Raw genomic sequence first — 13,439 nt, forward strand, 5'->3', positions numbered from 1 at the left:
ACGGACTCTGGTGGGGTTTTAGCTTTTTTTTATTGAATTGTTGCTGACATATTCACATGGTACCGGAATGAGGAACACTGAGCCGGATGATCTGAAAGCGTCCGGCGGAAGGGGGGGAGGGTTCACTAGCCATACTTCGCTCACGTGACCAAGATGCTTTAAGCACTTTCAAATCATGGCATGGGTAGAGTACGTTTACAGACAGTCGGTCCCCGTCCCACAAGACATCAGCATGCATGTCACTCGATGACCACTCATTAAAAGAAGCGCAAATAGCAAATCCAGGCTTCATGTCAACGTTCTAGTTGTCTCCCACAAATTATTCCATCATTTAGTACTCTGACAGGGTATTTGTCGCAATATTTTAACATTTAAAATTTCACACTTACAAAAATATATACAAGTAAAACACTTGTTTTCTCTGTAAACACAACTGAAACATGTTTTGAGCAAAGTATGTTGGTCTGATTTTAAATGAATTTCCATATAATGGGCAGTCGATACCGTAATTAGTGTAATATGCAACACGGGGTATATAAAATTGCATCTGCCGGAATCGCGTGCCCTACCTAAGACGAACATAACCAATAAGCCGTAAAAATATTTTAAAAACAAAGTATACACACATACCGTAATTATACGCATGAATGAAGATTTTGGCATAGAAATGTTAGAAGGAAAGCAGCAAACCGTCAAAAAACATACGCAACACTTCGGTGATAACAGTCGTAATGCTAACACAGAGGCACGCGAGAAGAAAAAAGTGATTAATATAATTCACTTTTAAACCTGACATCAGTAACACTTCCTGCTGGGGGCAGATCAATCTTTGGTTTCTATCCAGAGCTGCTTCCAAAGTTAAGTGTAATGTGCAAGTAATTATTAACATTTACATTAAAGATAGGAAGAAATATATAGCTTTAGCCTTTAATTGAACAGGAAAAGGAAAAACTAATTTTCCAGGTAAATAACTATTGACATAGTGCTTTGTGCCTTTGCAGAATCTTTTTATGTAGTTCAGCAGGGCAACTGTTTGACAGGCCGCAATGGTTTAGTCCAGTCAGTCCATGGTTTAGTTGATCAGAGGTGTGGTCACAGTTGAGTTTACATCAGTTCCTCATCAGCTAGCCGAGATCAGCCAAATGAATCTGGTCAACAGAGTTCCATGGAGGAGAAATGTATTCACAGTTGGGTTAAGTACTAGTTAAACAGGGTTGGGGCAGTAATCATGGTGGACGACACACTAGACACATGGTCAGCACTGGTTGATTTGGGTGAGGCTGATCATCGGCTGAAGTTGGTATGTCTTGCGGATGTCGCCCAGGGATGGGATGAGGGATTCAAAGGAAGGTCGCCGAGCGGGGTCCGCATCCCAGCACTGGCCCATCAGCCCGTACACCTGTGTGAGGGAATGGGAAAGTTATTCCGGGTGGTAGCGGGTGTGCCAGCTTCCATATAGGGGTGTACTGGGTCATGCCAGGCCACCCGCGCACCGCATGGGGTACCTCAGGGGGACAGTTCCGTGGGCAGGGCAGCCGCCGTCGTCTGTCCAGCAGCTCGATCAGCTTCATGACTGTCATCTGACCCTGGACCGCTCCCATCATCTCAAAGTATTTCTGCAAAAGACATATACACACCACCCAAATTGGATTATACTGGTCTCACTTAGGCTAAATACCTCCAACGAGCTGCCAGAGATCATCTACTCTTGGTTTCATACTACTGAAATTCTTGAGCACTTTGATGAAGCTTTTATTAGCACAAGATCTAATTTCAAGTGTAAATGAGGTGCTAACAGATACGTAACCCAAAAAACACAAACGCTCTGGGCCCCTGTGAAGAGTGTTCCCCATCATTTTTTAGAGTCAACTTCTCACTGAGCTACGTAGCTACCTGTAACATAATCTTGTCTATGACCTCAGTCTAGTGATGAATAATTTAGTCAGAATTAAAACTTGCAGACGTAAAATGCACATGTCCTACAACACGAATCCCATTCTAATGTCTGAAAGTAAATATGAGCAACTTGTAGAGAAGCTCTTCAGCAGTTGTGCAACTGAGCACAATGGACCTTTGAAAAAGCTTGACAGCATAAAGAACATGATAGAGGTCTTCAAGCTGCATACAGTAAGGGCTCCACATAACTCTGGGGCCAAAAAATGGCGACATTATGAACCCTGGAGAACAATTAACTTACTATTAAAGTTCCAGCATTGTCAAGGCAACCATTGGGGTGGATGGAGACATACCGTGGGAGGGCTTTGCCGGGATTCACAGTGGGTCAGCAGCTCATACAGTGTCACCCCGAAGGACCACATGTCCGAGGAGAAGGAGAACTTGCTCTCCTTCAGGCACTCGATGGCGTACCTGCGGAACAGGAAGCGCTCACATCCCATCCAGTTCTGTTGCCAAAGGTTTGCACAGATCTATCCTACCAATACTCTGTTGAGAGCATAACTCACCAGAACACCGGACTGTCCCCATCCTCTCGGACTCGGTAGTAGATCTCCCCCTCAGGGAGGTACTTGCTGAGCCCAAAGTCGCCGATCTTCACCACGTTCTCGTTCTCCACGAGGATGTTCCTCGCAGCCAGGTCCCTGTGAATGTACCGCTTCGAATGTAGGTAATCCATGCCCTGCAGGAGAGGATGACAATGTAGAATCAGGCAGGGATTAAAAGACCAGCCATAACGTAAGAACTTCCGGGGAACGATGTGCACATCCGGTGTCCCACCCCTCCTTACCTGGCAGATCTGCTTTGCAAAGAGCAGGCTCTGGGCTACACCCACTCTGTGTTTAGGCAGATAATCTCGCAAGCTGCCCAGAGGCAGGTACTCCATGATCAGCTGTAGCACTTGCCCACCTGTAAGGTGCGGAAGAAAATATGAGGGAAACACGAATGGACCAAACCATCTACACACTGGCATGATCCATCCACAGGTACATTCCTGCGATGGATTTAAGATATCGAAGGTTCCTTAGGAAGGGGGGGGGGTATACCTGGACCCAATCAACTTTCAACTGGGGCCAATGTTCCTGTGGCCCTACCCCTGTAGAAACCTCTAACAAGCTGGTCAACTCACCAAGCTCTGAGCAGCAGCCCTTATACTTGACAATGTTGACGTGGTACAGCGACTTCAAGATGTCGATCTCCTTCCTCCAGCCGTCATGTTTCTGTCCACCTCCCTCCTGCTTCAATGCTTTCACTGCCACATACTCGCCCGTTCCGTCATTGTCGGGGTCATACACATACAGCATCACCTTCCCGAAGTGGCCCTGAGGAGTGGAAGCAGAGGAGCGAGAATCAGACAAGGTAAGCCGAGCGCCGAGCCGGACAGTATGAGCAGAGCGCAGAGGGCATCAAGCGCATGTTCTTCTGGACCCACCTCGCCCAGGTCCCGGATCTTCTTCAGGTATCGTTTAAGGAAGACGCTTGCGTCAGCACCTGGATGGCTGTCACACTTGGAGGAGATGTCTGGGTCTGATTGGGCACAAGGAAACATAGAACGCAATCACACCTTGGAAGTAAAACTCAATCCGCACCCACTGAACTGCACGTTCAACATTACAGTCTACGCTTGTTCTTCAAGTAGCTTGTGCGAAAATGTTGAGGGAAAAAATAAGGAAAATATTTCAAACTCTGTTATCATAGCCTTACTCCTGAGAACTTCATTGTACTCAAATATTACAGTTAAGTGATAAACCTCAAACACATAAAAAATAAAACAAAAAACACACAGACTGTACCAGACTTTCAACCTATGCGACTTGATGACTTGCACATATATCTTGAGTTTTAAAAGAAAAACAATTAAGGAAATGTACCTAAAATAAATTTCGGGCTATGCTACGTAGCGCATGATGGTTGCCATGAGAAAACACAGTAAGGCATCGCAACCATCCCAGCCTCACATGCCTCTCCTAGTCTCATTCTTGCACCTAAAAGTCAGCATGATCCTAATCCAACATGTGGCCATTTACATGCATGACCTCTCTGTCGCAATGGAACCCAGTCGGATCTCGGGGATAGTCTGTATATAGGTTTCTGATTCAGGATCTGACCATAATAAAGCCTGACAATTTATGACTGGTCCGTTCCGGCAGCCCAGGTCATCATATGAGGCTCACTTTTAAGCTGCAGCTCCGTCAGCTCGCGCAGAATGGCCCGGAAGGACGGCCTCTCGGTGGGGTCGTAGGTCAGACACATCCTGATGAAGCTGGCCAGCTCCTGGGAGGAGGGTTCAGGGAGGTGGCTCTGCGTCTCGTAGAAGCGCTCTTTCTGTTTGGGGGGGAGGGGTGGGGGTTTCAGTCAGTGGCACACGGCGGGGGTGGGGTGGCGGCAGAGATGGCGGCATGGGGCGGACCTCGGCGAGGGTGTTCTCGCTCATGGGAAGGTCGCCGTCATTGCAGATCTCCAGCAGGGTGGCACCAAAGCTCCACTGGTCAGCCGTGCTGCCTGGCCTGGCGCCGCTGGGCACGCACTCGGGGGCAATCCAAGGGATACGCTCCACACGCTCTGGTGACGGGACAGAAGGCCTGTCGAACCACGCATTCCTCTAGGTTTCAAAGAACTCCAGGCTCTTTGCCAACACATCCATAAATCGGCCCCACGGCTTGTGTGGTAGACGCTACCTTCCCTGGAGAGTGTACTGAAAGAGATGCCGGGGTCGCTCAGCTTGATGAAGGGCGAAGTTCCCTCCTCGAGCCCCTTCCGCACTACCAGGATGTTCTTAGCGCACACGTTCCCATGCACCAGGCGCTTGCTTTCCTGCAGGAAACGCACGGGGAAGATTTTCAATGTGACACAAAGGGGAGGGATTGTAATGCGACACATTTTAGTGGCACTGAAGAGAAGACTGAAGACATCAGGCATCCTTAAATATCATATCTAGTGTTTAGTTGAAATACACCTTTGAAAAATTTCACGCTCATTTTTTAGGCTTTCCTTGAGCTTTTATCAAGCTATTGTTTTTCATAAATTACATTTCTACATAATTAATAATAATAATAATAATAATAATAATAATCTCATGTTGCTACCACCTTGTAAAATGGACCAGCACTTTTCTGAGACTCACCAGGTAACTCAGGGCACTGGCCAGCTGCTTAGCCACCGTAAACTTCCACTGCGGTGTGACCACACCCATCTCCCTCCGCAGGAAGACGTCCAGCGGCCCGAACTCCACAAACTCCTCCACCATGATGTCTGCCAACATGGGTCAAAGGTCATGGCACAACTATCTGGTTCTGTGGCACAGGAGCTACATCAGGCTGCCTGGCTGCCCTCTAGCCTCAGACATAGTTATGGTTCGGGGATGGCAGCCTGGCCCACACAAGCCAACCCCCTCCTGTGCACCAGTGAGCAATAAACCTTTAAGCAAAGAGGAGCCAAAGACACTCACTCTCAGATCCCTTCACTGAGACGCCGTGGACGAAGACCAGGTGACTGTGTGACACCTGACTCATGAGGCTGGCTGTCTCAAAGAACGCCTGCGAGAGAGAGAGAGAGTGTCAGGATGAACGAGGGAGTGAGGTGATTCTCCCTTTTCGAGGAGGGCCACACACCAGGGCGATGTCCCGGTGACTCTGGTCCAGCATTTTCAGCACCACGCGGATGCCCTTGCTGTCGGTGCGCGCATAGGAGTCGTCTTCGTCGTCCTCTAAGCCACCACGTGGGTATAACCACCCCGAGTAGATGTTGGTTCTGGTGCCGCGGCCCAGGTGTTGATCCTGGGGAGGGGGGGCAAATAGGGGAGGTCTCTCAAAAATTTTAAAAAAGATTTAGAAGTTTAGGTACCTAGGAATGGGTGTGGGGCGGGGGGGGGTTGTTACCTGCGTGAGTTCCCCGTCCCGAATCTGGTGGAAACGCAGCTGGCTGAGGTTCAAGGAGAAGTTTGAGGAGGTGGAGTTTGTGTGCTTCCTCATGACCAGAAGGTTTGAGAGTTCTGGGAACAAGCCACCGTTTCGGAAACATGGTCACACATGTGGAAGAGGAAGCGAGGCCACATCCCATAAAGCCCACAGGTGTGCGGGGGGCTGTGTCTCCATGGTTACTGTGATCGGTCGCTCACCTCCCGGCCGAGGCAGACAGCACCGCTTGATGGTGAAGTTGTGGCTGCCAGACCGGAGCGTGCAGCACTTCAGACTGTCCGTCAGATCCCGGACGGAGGCAAACTCCCGATCCCAGCCCTCCAGGGCGAAGACTGCCTCCTTCTGGTGGATCCGAAACTGCCTGTGGGTGGGACTCACCCCGTTCTGCTGGGGACAAAGGGCATCGTGAATGCCCACACACACACACACACACACACACACACACTTTTCAAAGCCATGCCAGTCTACAAGAATTTGGAACACAACAAATCCTAAAGCATGTCTCTCAGCCACCCCCCTCCCCCCACCTGGAGCTTGGTGAGCACAGTCAGGATAATGCGGTGATAGTCCAGGATGCTCCAGCGCACCAGGAACATGCCCTCCTCCAAGCCTTCCTTCCGCAGCTTCTGCAGTGCAAATTCCTCCCTGCAGGAAACACGGGCAGGTTTGACCAGTGTTCTTGTGTGTGTGTGTGTATGTATGTGTGTGTGTGTGTCAGCAGAAATACACTGCGATAAACCAGACCTCATAACATCCACAGTCACAATTAATTGCACTAATAAGAATAATTTGACTAATGCCACAGTACAGTCTGATGCATTTTCCCTCTATTCTTGAAAGAATTTGTTGGGTAAAGGGCCCAAAAATATACAATATCTCTGCCAGCTAAGGGATTTGAAGTGGCAACCTTCAGGATACAGGCTGATGCCAAACCCAGAGTCACGCACCATCCCACCAACTAAGCCCATCTTCCATAAAAGGCCAAAACCAGTTAAAGCTGGAATGAAAATGGAAGCTATGTTGCGTTTATGGTATGTGAGGCAAACACTGCAGTGAGTTAGTGAGAGGCAGGTCAGATGGTCGGTCTCCTTCGGCCGGCTGGGAATGGTGTACGCACTGCATGGGTCCGTGCAGCCCGTTGACTGTGCTCATGACCAGGCGCGGTGGAGCCACCTCATGGCACAGGTAATGATGGGCATCAGCTGTGAGGCGGAAGTATCCATCCAGCAGGGAGACAAAGGACTGGGCCTCCAGGCTGGACCTGAGGCACACCTCCTGGGGAGAGAGAGACAGACGGGACGCCCTTCACACGGAGCTCCAGCATCACGGCGGGAAGCAGGACAGGCAATCAGAAGCTGATCGTCACCATGGCGAAGTTGTCCTGACGGCTGATGCAGACGGAGTTGCCGGTGATGACGATGTGGGAGATTTCAGGGAAGTCGCAGAAGACGGTCCAGGTCTTGAGGGGGGCAGGGGGGAAGGATTTCCCCTTCTTTTTTCGACCACAGTAATCATTGCCATGGTAACTAGTCTCCTGGGTCTAAAACACACACATCAGAAATCAGTCCTCACTGCGGCAGTATTTGCCACCGTATATTTGAATGAGGCTCCTGAGGTATGGGGCCCCTTGTTATTACACTTTGGTGGGCAGGGGCCCCTTGTTGACTTTATGAGTGGGGCCCCAAAAACAACAAAACCTTCCACCCCCCACATACGTCATAACAGCTACCTGGTTTCCCTGGACTGTTCTCCACTGGATGCCCCCCATGCCAGACACCATGACCTCGTGGGTGATGGGGCTGTTCTTGCCGTCAGCCGATCCGGAGGAGGTGCTGACAGAGCTGCCGCTGCTGCCCTCAGACAGCACGAGGAGACGCGTGGCGGAGAAGGTCTCGATGCCGAAGCGTGGTGCCAGGTTCTCCAGCGTGGCCACATACTTGTACATGACGTCCTGTAGGCCAAGGCGGCCGGCACCCACCGTGTGCAGCTGGAAGCTCTGCACGAACTGGCTGAAGACGCGGCGGATCCGCACCTTGGTCAGGATGTTATCGCACTTGATCTGCCGGGCGAAGGACCGTGGAATGCAGTGCAGGTAGCTAAGGGGGGGGGGGGGGGGGATTAAAGATAATAATGAAATAACATAAAGCTTTCAAGTGTAGGTGACACACGAGAGAAAAAATAAAATAATGATCAAGAAATAAAATGACTGGGCAGATTTTTTTTTTGGTTCCGTTTCCGTGACAACGCGGGCAGCAAATTACATGTTTGTCACTGGAAAAAAGAAAACTATGCTGTTTCTCACCAGGGACCCGCAGACAGTCCACATTTTAGCTTCTTCCCAGCTCCCAGCACACCTGCGCCAGGTATACAGGGTCCCTGATTGGTTGATTGTTTGCTTCAGGCATGCTGGGAGCTGGGAAGAAGCTAAAATGTGGACTGTCTGGGGGTCCCCAAGGATTGGATTCGCCAGACATCTTTACAGTTGGCCACGCGCTGTTACATATCCGGTTTGAAATGAGACAGATTCAGGAAAGCTGCAGGGCCATTGAAACAACTGGCTGACCATCCATTCAGCCGGTATGAATGAGTTCCGGCTGTAGGGGCCGATCTGCAGGAGGCCTGCCAAGCAGCGGAGGCCCGGTACCTGGTCTTCTTAGCAGCCTCCTGCAGTGTGCAGTTCTGGTACAGGGCCTGATGGGATAGGTGCAGCACAGCCATTCCCAGGCTCTCGTTCTTGAAGCGGCCGAGCTCGATCTCCCCGCAGGTGTCATGCAGAGGCGCCACGTCGTTGACAAAGTCGAACTTGGCCTGGGGAGGGCACACGCACACACACACACACACACACACGTTAGGCGGGGGTAGTGTTGTAGTCAAGACCGCCTAAACCGAGACCAAGACATTGCCGAGACCGGAGGGTATCAAGACCAAGACCAAGTCCAAGACCAAGACCAAGACACACTAAGGCGAGACCAAGACCAAGACTGGTCGAGACCAAGACCAAGACCAAGACCGAAAACAGACTAGGGCTAGAATCTACATCACATTACCCAGATCAACTGTAGAGAAAAAAGGCATTGCTGTAAAGTGTCATTACTCGTTAAATCAAATTCATGTTATCTTTTCAATTATATTGTCCGTATGTCCATATGTCTCTCATTTAAAATCTCCCAGATTTGTCATAGTTACGAGACCTGATGGAAAATAATATTCTCAGCAATCCTCTCCTATAACCATTTTATCAGACCTCGTCAAGGGAAAGAGATGGGATGTACCAGAAAGATGTTCATATTAAGTCTCTTATACCAGGGACAGAGGCCTCGGGTAAGCTATGAATACAGCTATGTAATGATCCTTTGCTTTGAATTGAAGAGAATGAGCCTCCAGATTGACTTGCACCTCCAAGACCGTGCTTTCTAATCAATGTAAAATACTTAATTTATTTGAATTATAACTATGCTATAGACTTCGCGGACATTTTCTTGCCGATGTATGATACGATGTGTATGGTGTTTGTGGACTGTGAAGCACTGGCAGTGTCCGTGGAGAAAATGTATAAAATGTAACGTTTTTGAAATGGATGCATCTGACTGGTTGCATTTGAATTGAGGCGCGTAATAAATAATGATACTGTTCTGTGAGGATGTGCAGTTTTCTCTTTTTTTCCCCATCCCATCGAGACCGCTATGTCCGAGACCAAGACAAGACCGAGACCAAATAGAGTCGAGACCGAGTCGAGACCAAGACAAGACCGAGACCACAAAAAATTGGTCTCGAGACCGGTCTCGAGACCAAGACCGGTCTCGAGAACTACAACACTAGGCGGGGGTACGTGCGGTCGTGACATGCTGGACACCGGACCACACGACACAAATGCAGAAGTGAATTTCTGCCGCATTTTGATAAGGATATCGATTTCACAGGATTAAAGACAGGCAAGCAGACAGATTGAGAGATTCAGCACAGACACACACAAGCACACAGGAGAAACTCACATGGTTATATAACAGCGTGTTTGCACTCTCAAAGCCAAACCACAGACACACATACGGAACTCGACATGTACTTTTTTCTTTTTTTTTTTCTTTTTCAAGTTTATTACCACTTGGCACATGAGCGACTGAAATCCTTCACAGACAGTTACGCACCTGAGCGAACAGGTACTCGAGCGAGGGCTGCTCCAGCAGCGGAGTGCCCGGAATGTCGGGCCCGCGGTGGACTGAGCGGCCCTCCGTGGCGCGTGGAGAGTACCGGAACACTGGCTCATCCTTTTCACTCATGCCATGCCAGTTGCGGAAGTAGAACCTGCAGAGATGCTTGATTAACCCCACGGGCCCCACCTGCACATGTGCCCCCCCACCTTACTCCCACTCTCTGAACCTATATAGGCACCAGCTCTTCTTCAGACTTCATCTTCCGCACATGTATATATGCACTCTCTTTCTTTCTCCCTCTCTCTGTCACGCACACCTGCATGCACACACACACACACACACACACACACACACACACGTACCTCATGCGAAAATGAAGAACAAGGCCAGGTTGCTGATCTGTGGTGAAGGAGTGGTTTGGGCTGTACCAATAGCAGGAAGCGGGGTCGTACAGGGCAAACAAACTGTAGCACAAGGGTGTAATTCCTGGGTGGGGGGCGGGGAGGGGGAGAGAAATGCAGGTTACAGACAGACACAAGTCAGTTTTTATGTTTCTGATTTGGTGGCAGATGTCCAATGATCAGGGACAGATTACTGAACAGGCGTGCCAGGGGGCCCCTATTGGCCGTATAGTTTGTTCTTTTAGTTATTATTTTTTAGAAATGTTCCGTTATAGGTCCTTTGCTGGCGAGCTGGTGACTTGTTAAAACTGAATGGGGAGACCAATTCTAAATGTATCTCTTTTGGTGATCTTTTTATATTCTTTTGGAATTTGCCCCTCTGTGTACAGTTACCTATGGGGCTTGGGCATCATTGGCTTCAATTACTCGGGACTATAGGGCCAAGTACTTTCCCGCAGATGCCCATCTTCCTTTCTTCAAAAAGAAGTGAAGCCTCAGGTAAACTTGACTTGTTGGGACTTGTTGATCTTGATCAATAGCTAGAAATGCCCCTGATCTATGGTCAATGCTATCTATAGTACATGTATCTTGAGTGCAGATTGTGGATGCATTTGACATGCACTGGATCAAAGCGTAATGTTTTAAGGTCACCGCAGTTGAGATGCATTTATTCAGTGAGGTCTCTGTTGAGCTCGTTCTGGTTGCTGCATATGATCGACGTGAAAGTGTAAGTTTGCTGGGTTGTTGCTCTTGTTTGATACAGCGTCACACTCTCTTGGACTTTGTAGAAATTATTTAATTGTTAATAATATATAATAGTTTCACAGTTAATTGTTGTATCGTTTTGGGAACTGGGGGCAGAAGAGAGGCCTATGGAAAGTGTAGCCTAAGGAGCCTCATTAATCCACTGCTGCCAATGACTCTTAACGAGAACCTGTAGAAATTAAACCAACTTAAAATGCTGCATGCAAAGAGAGACTCACCGACGCTCTGTGCGGCCCAGATGGACAGCTCCTCCGCTGTCACCTCCCCATCCTTGTGAGAAAGGTAGCGCTCCCCCTCCTTGCTCCACAGCAGGAGGACGTGCACCCCCGGGCCTTGGGGCAGCTCGCACGGCGCCCCCTGGCCCGAGCCCTTGCGGGTCCTCCTGATGCTCATCGTCCCTGCGACCGAGTGACACGAACGAGCTTCAGATATGCTGCCTTCCCAAAGTAGGACGATTCCTTTTTTAACTGTGTCATTCATTATTTAAACACCGCATATGCTGTATACATTTCATCTCCGGTTTCCTAAATTTCCCCACTATTTTTTCCTTCCTTCTATATGTCACATAAGTACTTTATACGCATTAAAACTTTCCATTTGTACTACTTCTGTAATTTTTATGCAAGATATGACTATGTATTTTTTCCAGTTGTTGTTGCAGTTCTTAACAGCTACGCATTATATTAATTTGCTCATCCACATGAGAAATAATTTTAATTTTAGTATTTTTTACTAAAGATTATAAGCATCTACAAATAAAACAAACAGGCGCGCAAGATGTGTGGAATAAAAAAAAAATCAAGGTACGGCTTCTAAAGAGGAACTAGAGAGTGAGGAACAGTGAAACGGTGAGAATTGTAACTCGACACGTTTATATAAAAGTTCTGTTTTAAGACTTTACAGATTTGTTTTACATCGATCACACATTTGATTATATATAAGCACTAAATATACGTTCAAGAAAACACATCGGTATGCACTACTATTAAAATAAGATATCGTGCACATAAGCAATCTGATAAGAATTATTTCGACATAATGACGGAGGTGCATGTCTGGAAATGAGGAAACACACTCTTCATGGAACGATTATGCGAACGCAAGGCAGCAGCGCAAAGAAAACAAGACATTCCCGAAGGGCTCTCAAACTGCCCACTGGCACAAGATTGCCCTAATTTATATTTTTCTTCTTTAATCTAAGTTAAAGTCGGCACCAGGCACTGGCAGAAATAGGGCATCCGTGCGGGTCACATGACCCATTATTAATTTGTAAACACCGCGTCTTACTGATATTCTTCGCAAGATCGATCGCCAACATTTACTATTCTTATTATTATCACAGTGTAACAGTGCTGGATCGAATGTGGAGAGAAAACATCGCAGCGAAACTGTAACAGGATGTGTCACTCCTGACCCACTGAAATGCATACTTTTAGACCCCCCCCCCCCTCCCTCCCTTTTCTTTACCTCAAAAATATAACAACAGACAGCGATATCAAACAGTCCGCAGCGCAGCGGCACGGACACTGGGATCATTTGCGCTTAATGTCGCCAGGACGTCGGCGCCGAATGAAGCGACACTGAGATAAATAAAAAGACATTTAAAAAAATATCTGGATATCAGGCCTTCCGGGACAAACTACAGCAGCTTCAGCTTGGCCGCAGACTGGAAAATGTTTAGGAGGACGCTTTAACTTTGAATCGTGTCGTTCTAGTACGTATTAGGTCGTTATTATTGTTGTTGTTGACATCCTATAATTTTAACATTAATTATAATTATGAATACTTACCGATCCCGGGCGTCAGCCTTGCGTTGTCGCGGCTGGCTGCGATCTGACAGCTCCGTTCCGCGATGCCAGGTCTAGTTAGCGCAGTGCTGGGTAACTTTAAGCAGGCAGGTGGTAACAGGACTAAGAGATCCGAAGCGGTCTTTCGGCGTAGTTTTACGGCTACAGACCCTCACGCTGCCGTTTCATGGCCCAGGCGCTAGCACGTCCTGCGGGTGTCGGAGTATGACGGAGGGAGGGAAGCTGCGTGGCCGGAGAGACAGGAGCCACTCCCCCTAGTGCGGGTCGCGACGCACAGCCAGCCCCGCAGAAGGGCTACGCTCACGTCCGCCGCTCTTTCGCCGTCGAACGCCTGTAATGATATAACACCCACCCCCCATCCTTCACACGTTAACTTTTCAAAGGTCTGACAGTATTTCTGAGAAACGAGGACACAGTGTTCTTGTAAGTGGTATCTTTATTTAA

At 48.5% G+C, this 13,439-nt stretch overlaps 1 protein-coding gene across 2 annotated transcripts; it reads right to left on the reverse strand.

Moving 5' to 3' along the window:
- Positions 1 to 11: 11 nt before the first annotated feature.
- Positions 12 to 13,351, reverse strand: tyk2 (tyrosine kinase 2). 2 transcript variants are annotated; one of them, XM_023821978.2, is made up of 24 exons: positions 12,978 to 13,351; positions 11,406 to 11,585; positions 10,384 to 10,507; positions 10,016 to 10,172; positions 8,515 to 8,678; positions 7,600 to 7,966; positions 7,237 to 7,410; positions 6,988 to 7,145; positions 6,398 to 6,515; positions 6,071 to 6,257; positions 5,832 to 5,944; positions 5,565 to 5,729; positions 5,402 to 5,489; positions 5,078 to 5,205; positions 4,632 to 4,767; positions 4,364 to 4,515; positions 4,128 to 4,278; positions 3,386 to 3,480; positions 3,083 to 3,275; positions 2,744 to 2,862; positions 2,463 to 2,635; positions 2,250 to 2,367; positions 1,506 to 1,616; positions 12 to 1,399 (listed from the first exon to the last, which is right to left on the reverse strand). In XM_023821978.2, the coding sequence occupies exons 2-24, from the start codon at positions 11,578 to 11,580 to the stop codon at positions 1,256 to 1,258; spliced, it is 3,510 nt and encodes a 1,169-aa protein (XP_023677746.2). In that variant the 5' UTR covers positions 11,581 to 11,585; positions 12,978 to 13,351; the 3' UTR covers positions 12 to 1,255. The 2 variants fall into 2 exon arrangements, with proteins under 2 accessions (XP_023677746.2, XP_023677747.2); XM_023821979.2 differs by having other exon boundaries at positions 6,071 to 6,254; positions 12,978 to 13,350.
- Between the last annotated feature and the right edge of the window lie 88 nt (positions 13,352 to 13,439).

The sequence above is a fragment of the Paramormyrops kingsleyae genome, chromosome 22 (genome assembly GCF_048594095.1).
Source record: "Paramormyrops kingsleyae isolate MSU_618 chromosome 22, PKINGS_0.4, whole genome shotgun sequence".
In the NCBI taxonomy this organism is placed as follows: Eukaryota; Metazoa; Chordata; class Actinopteri; order Osteoglossiformes; family Mormyridae; genus Paramormyrops; species Paramormyrops kingsleyae.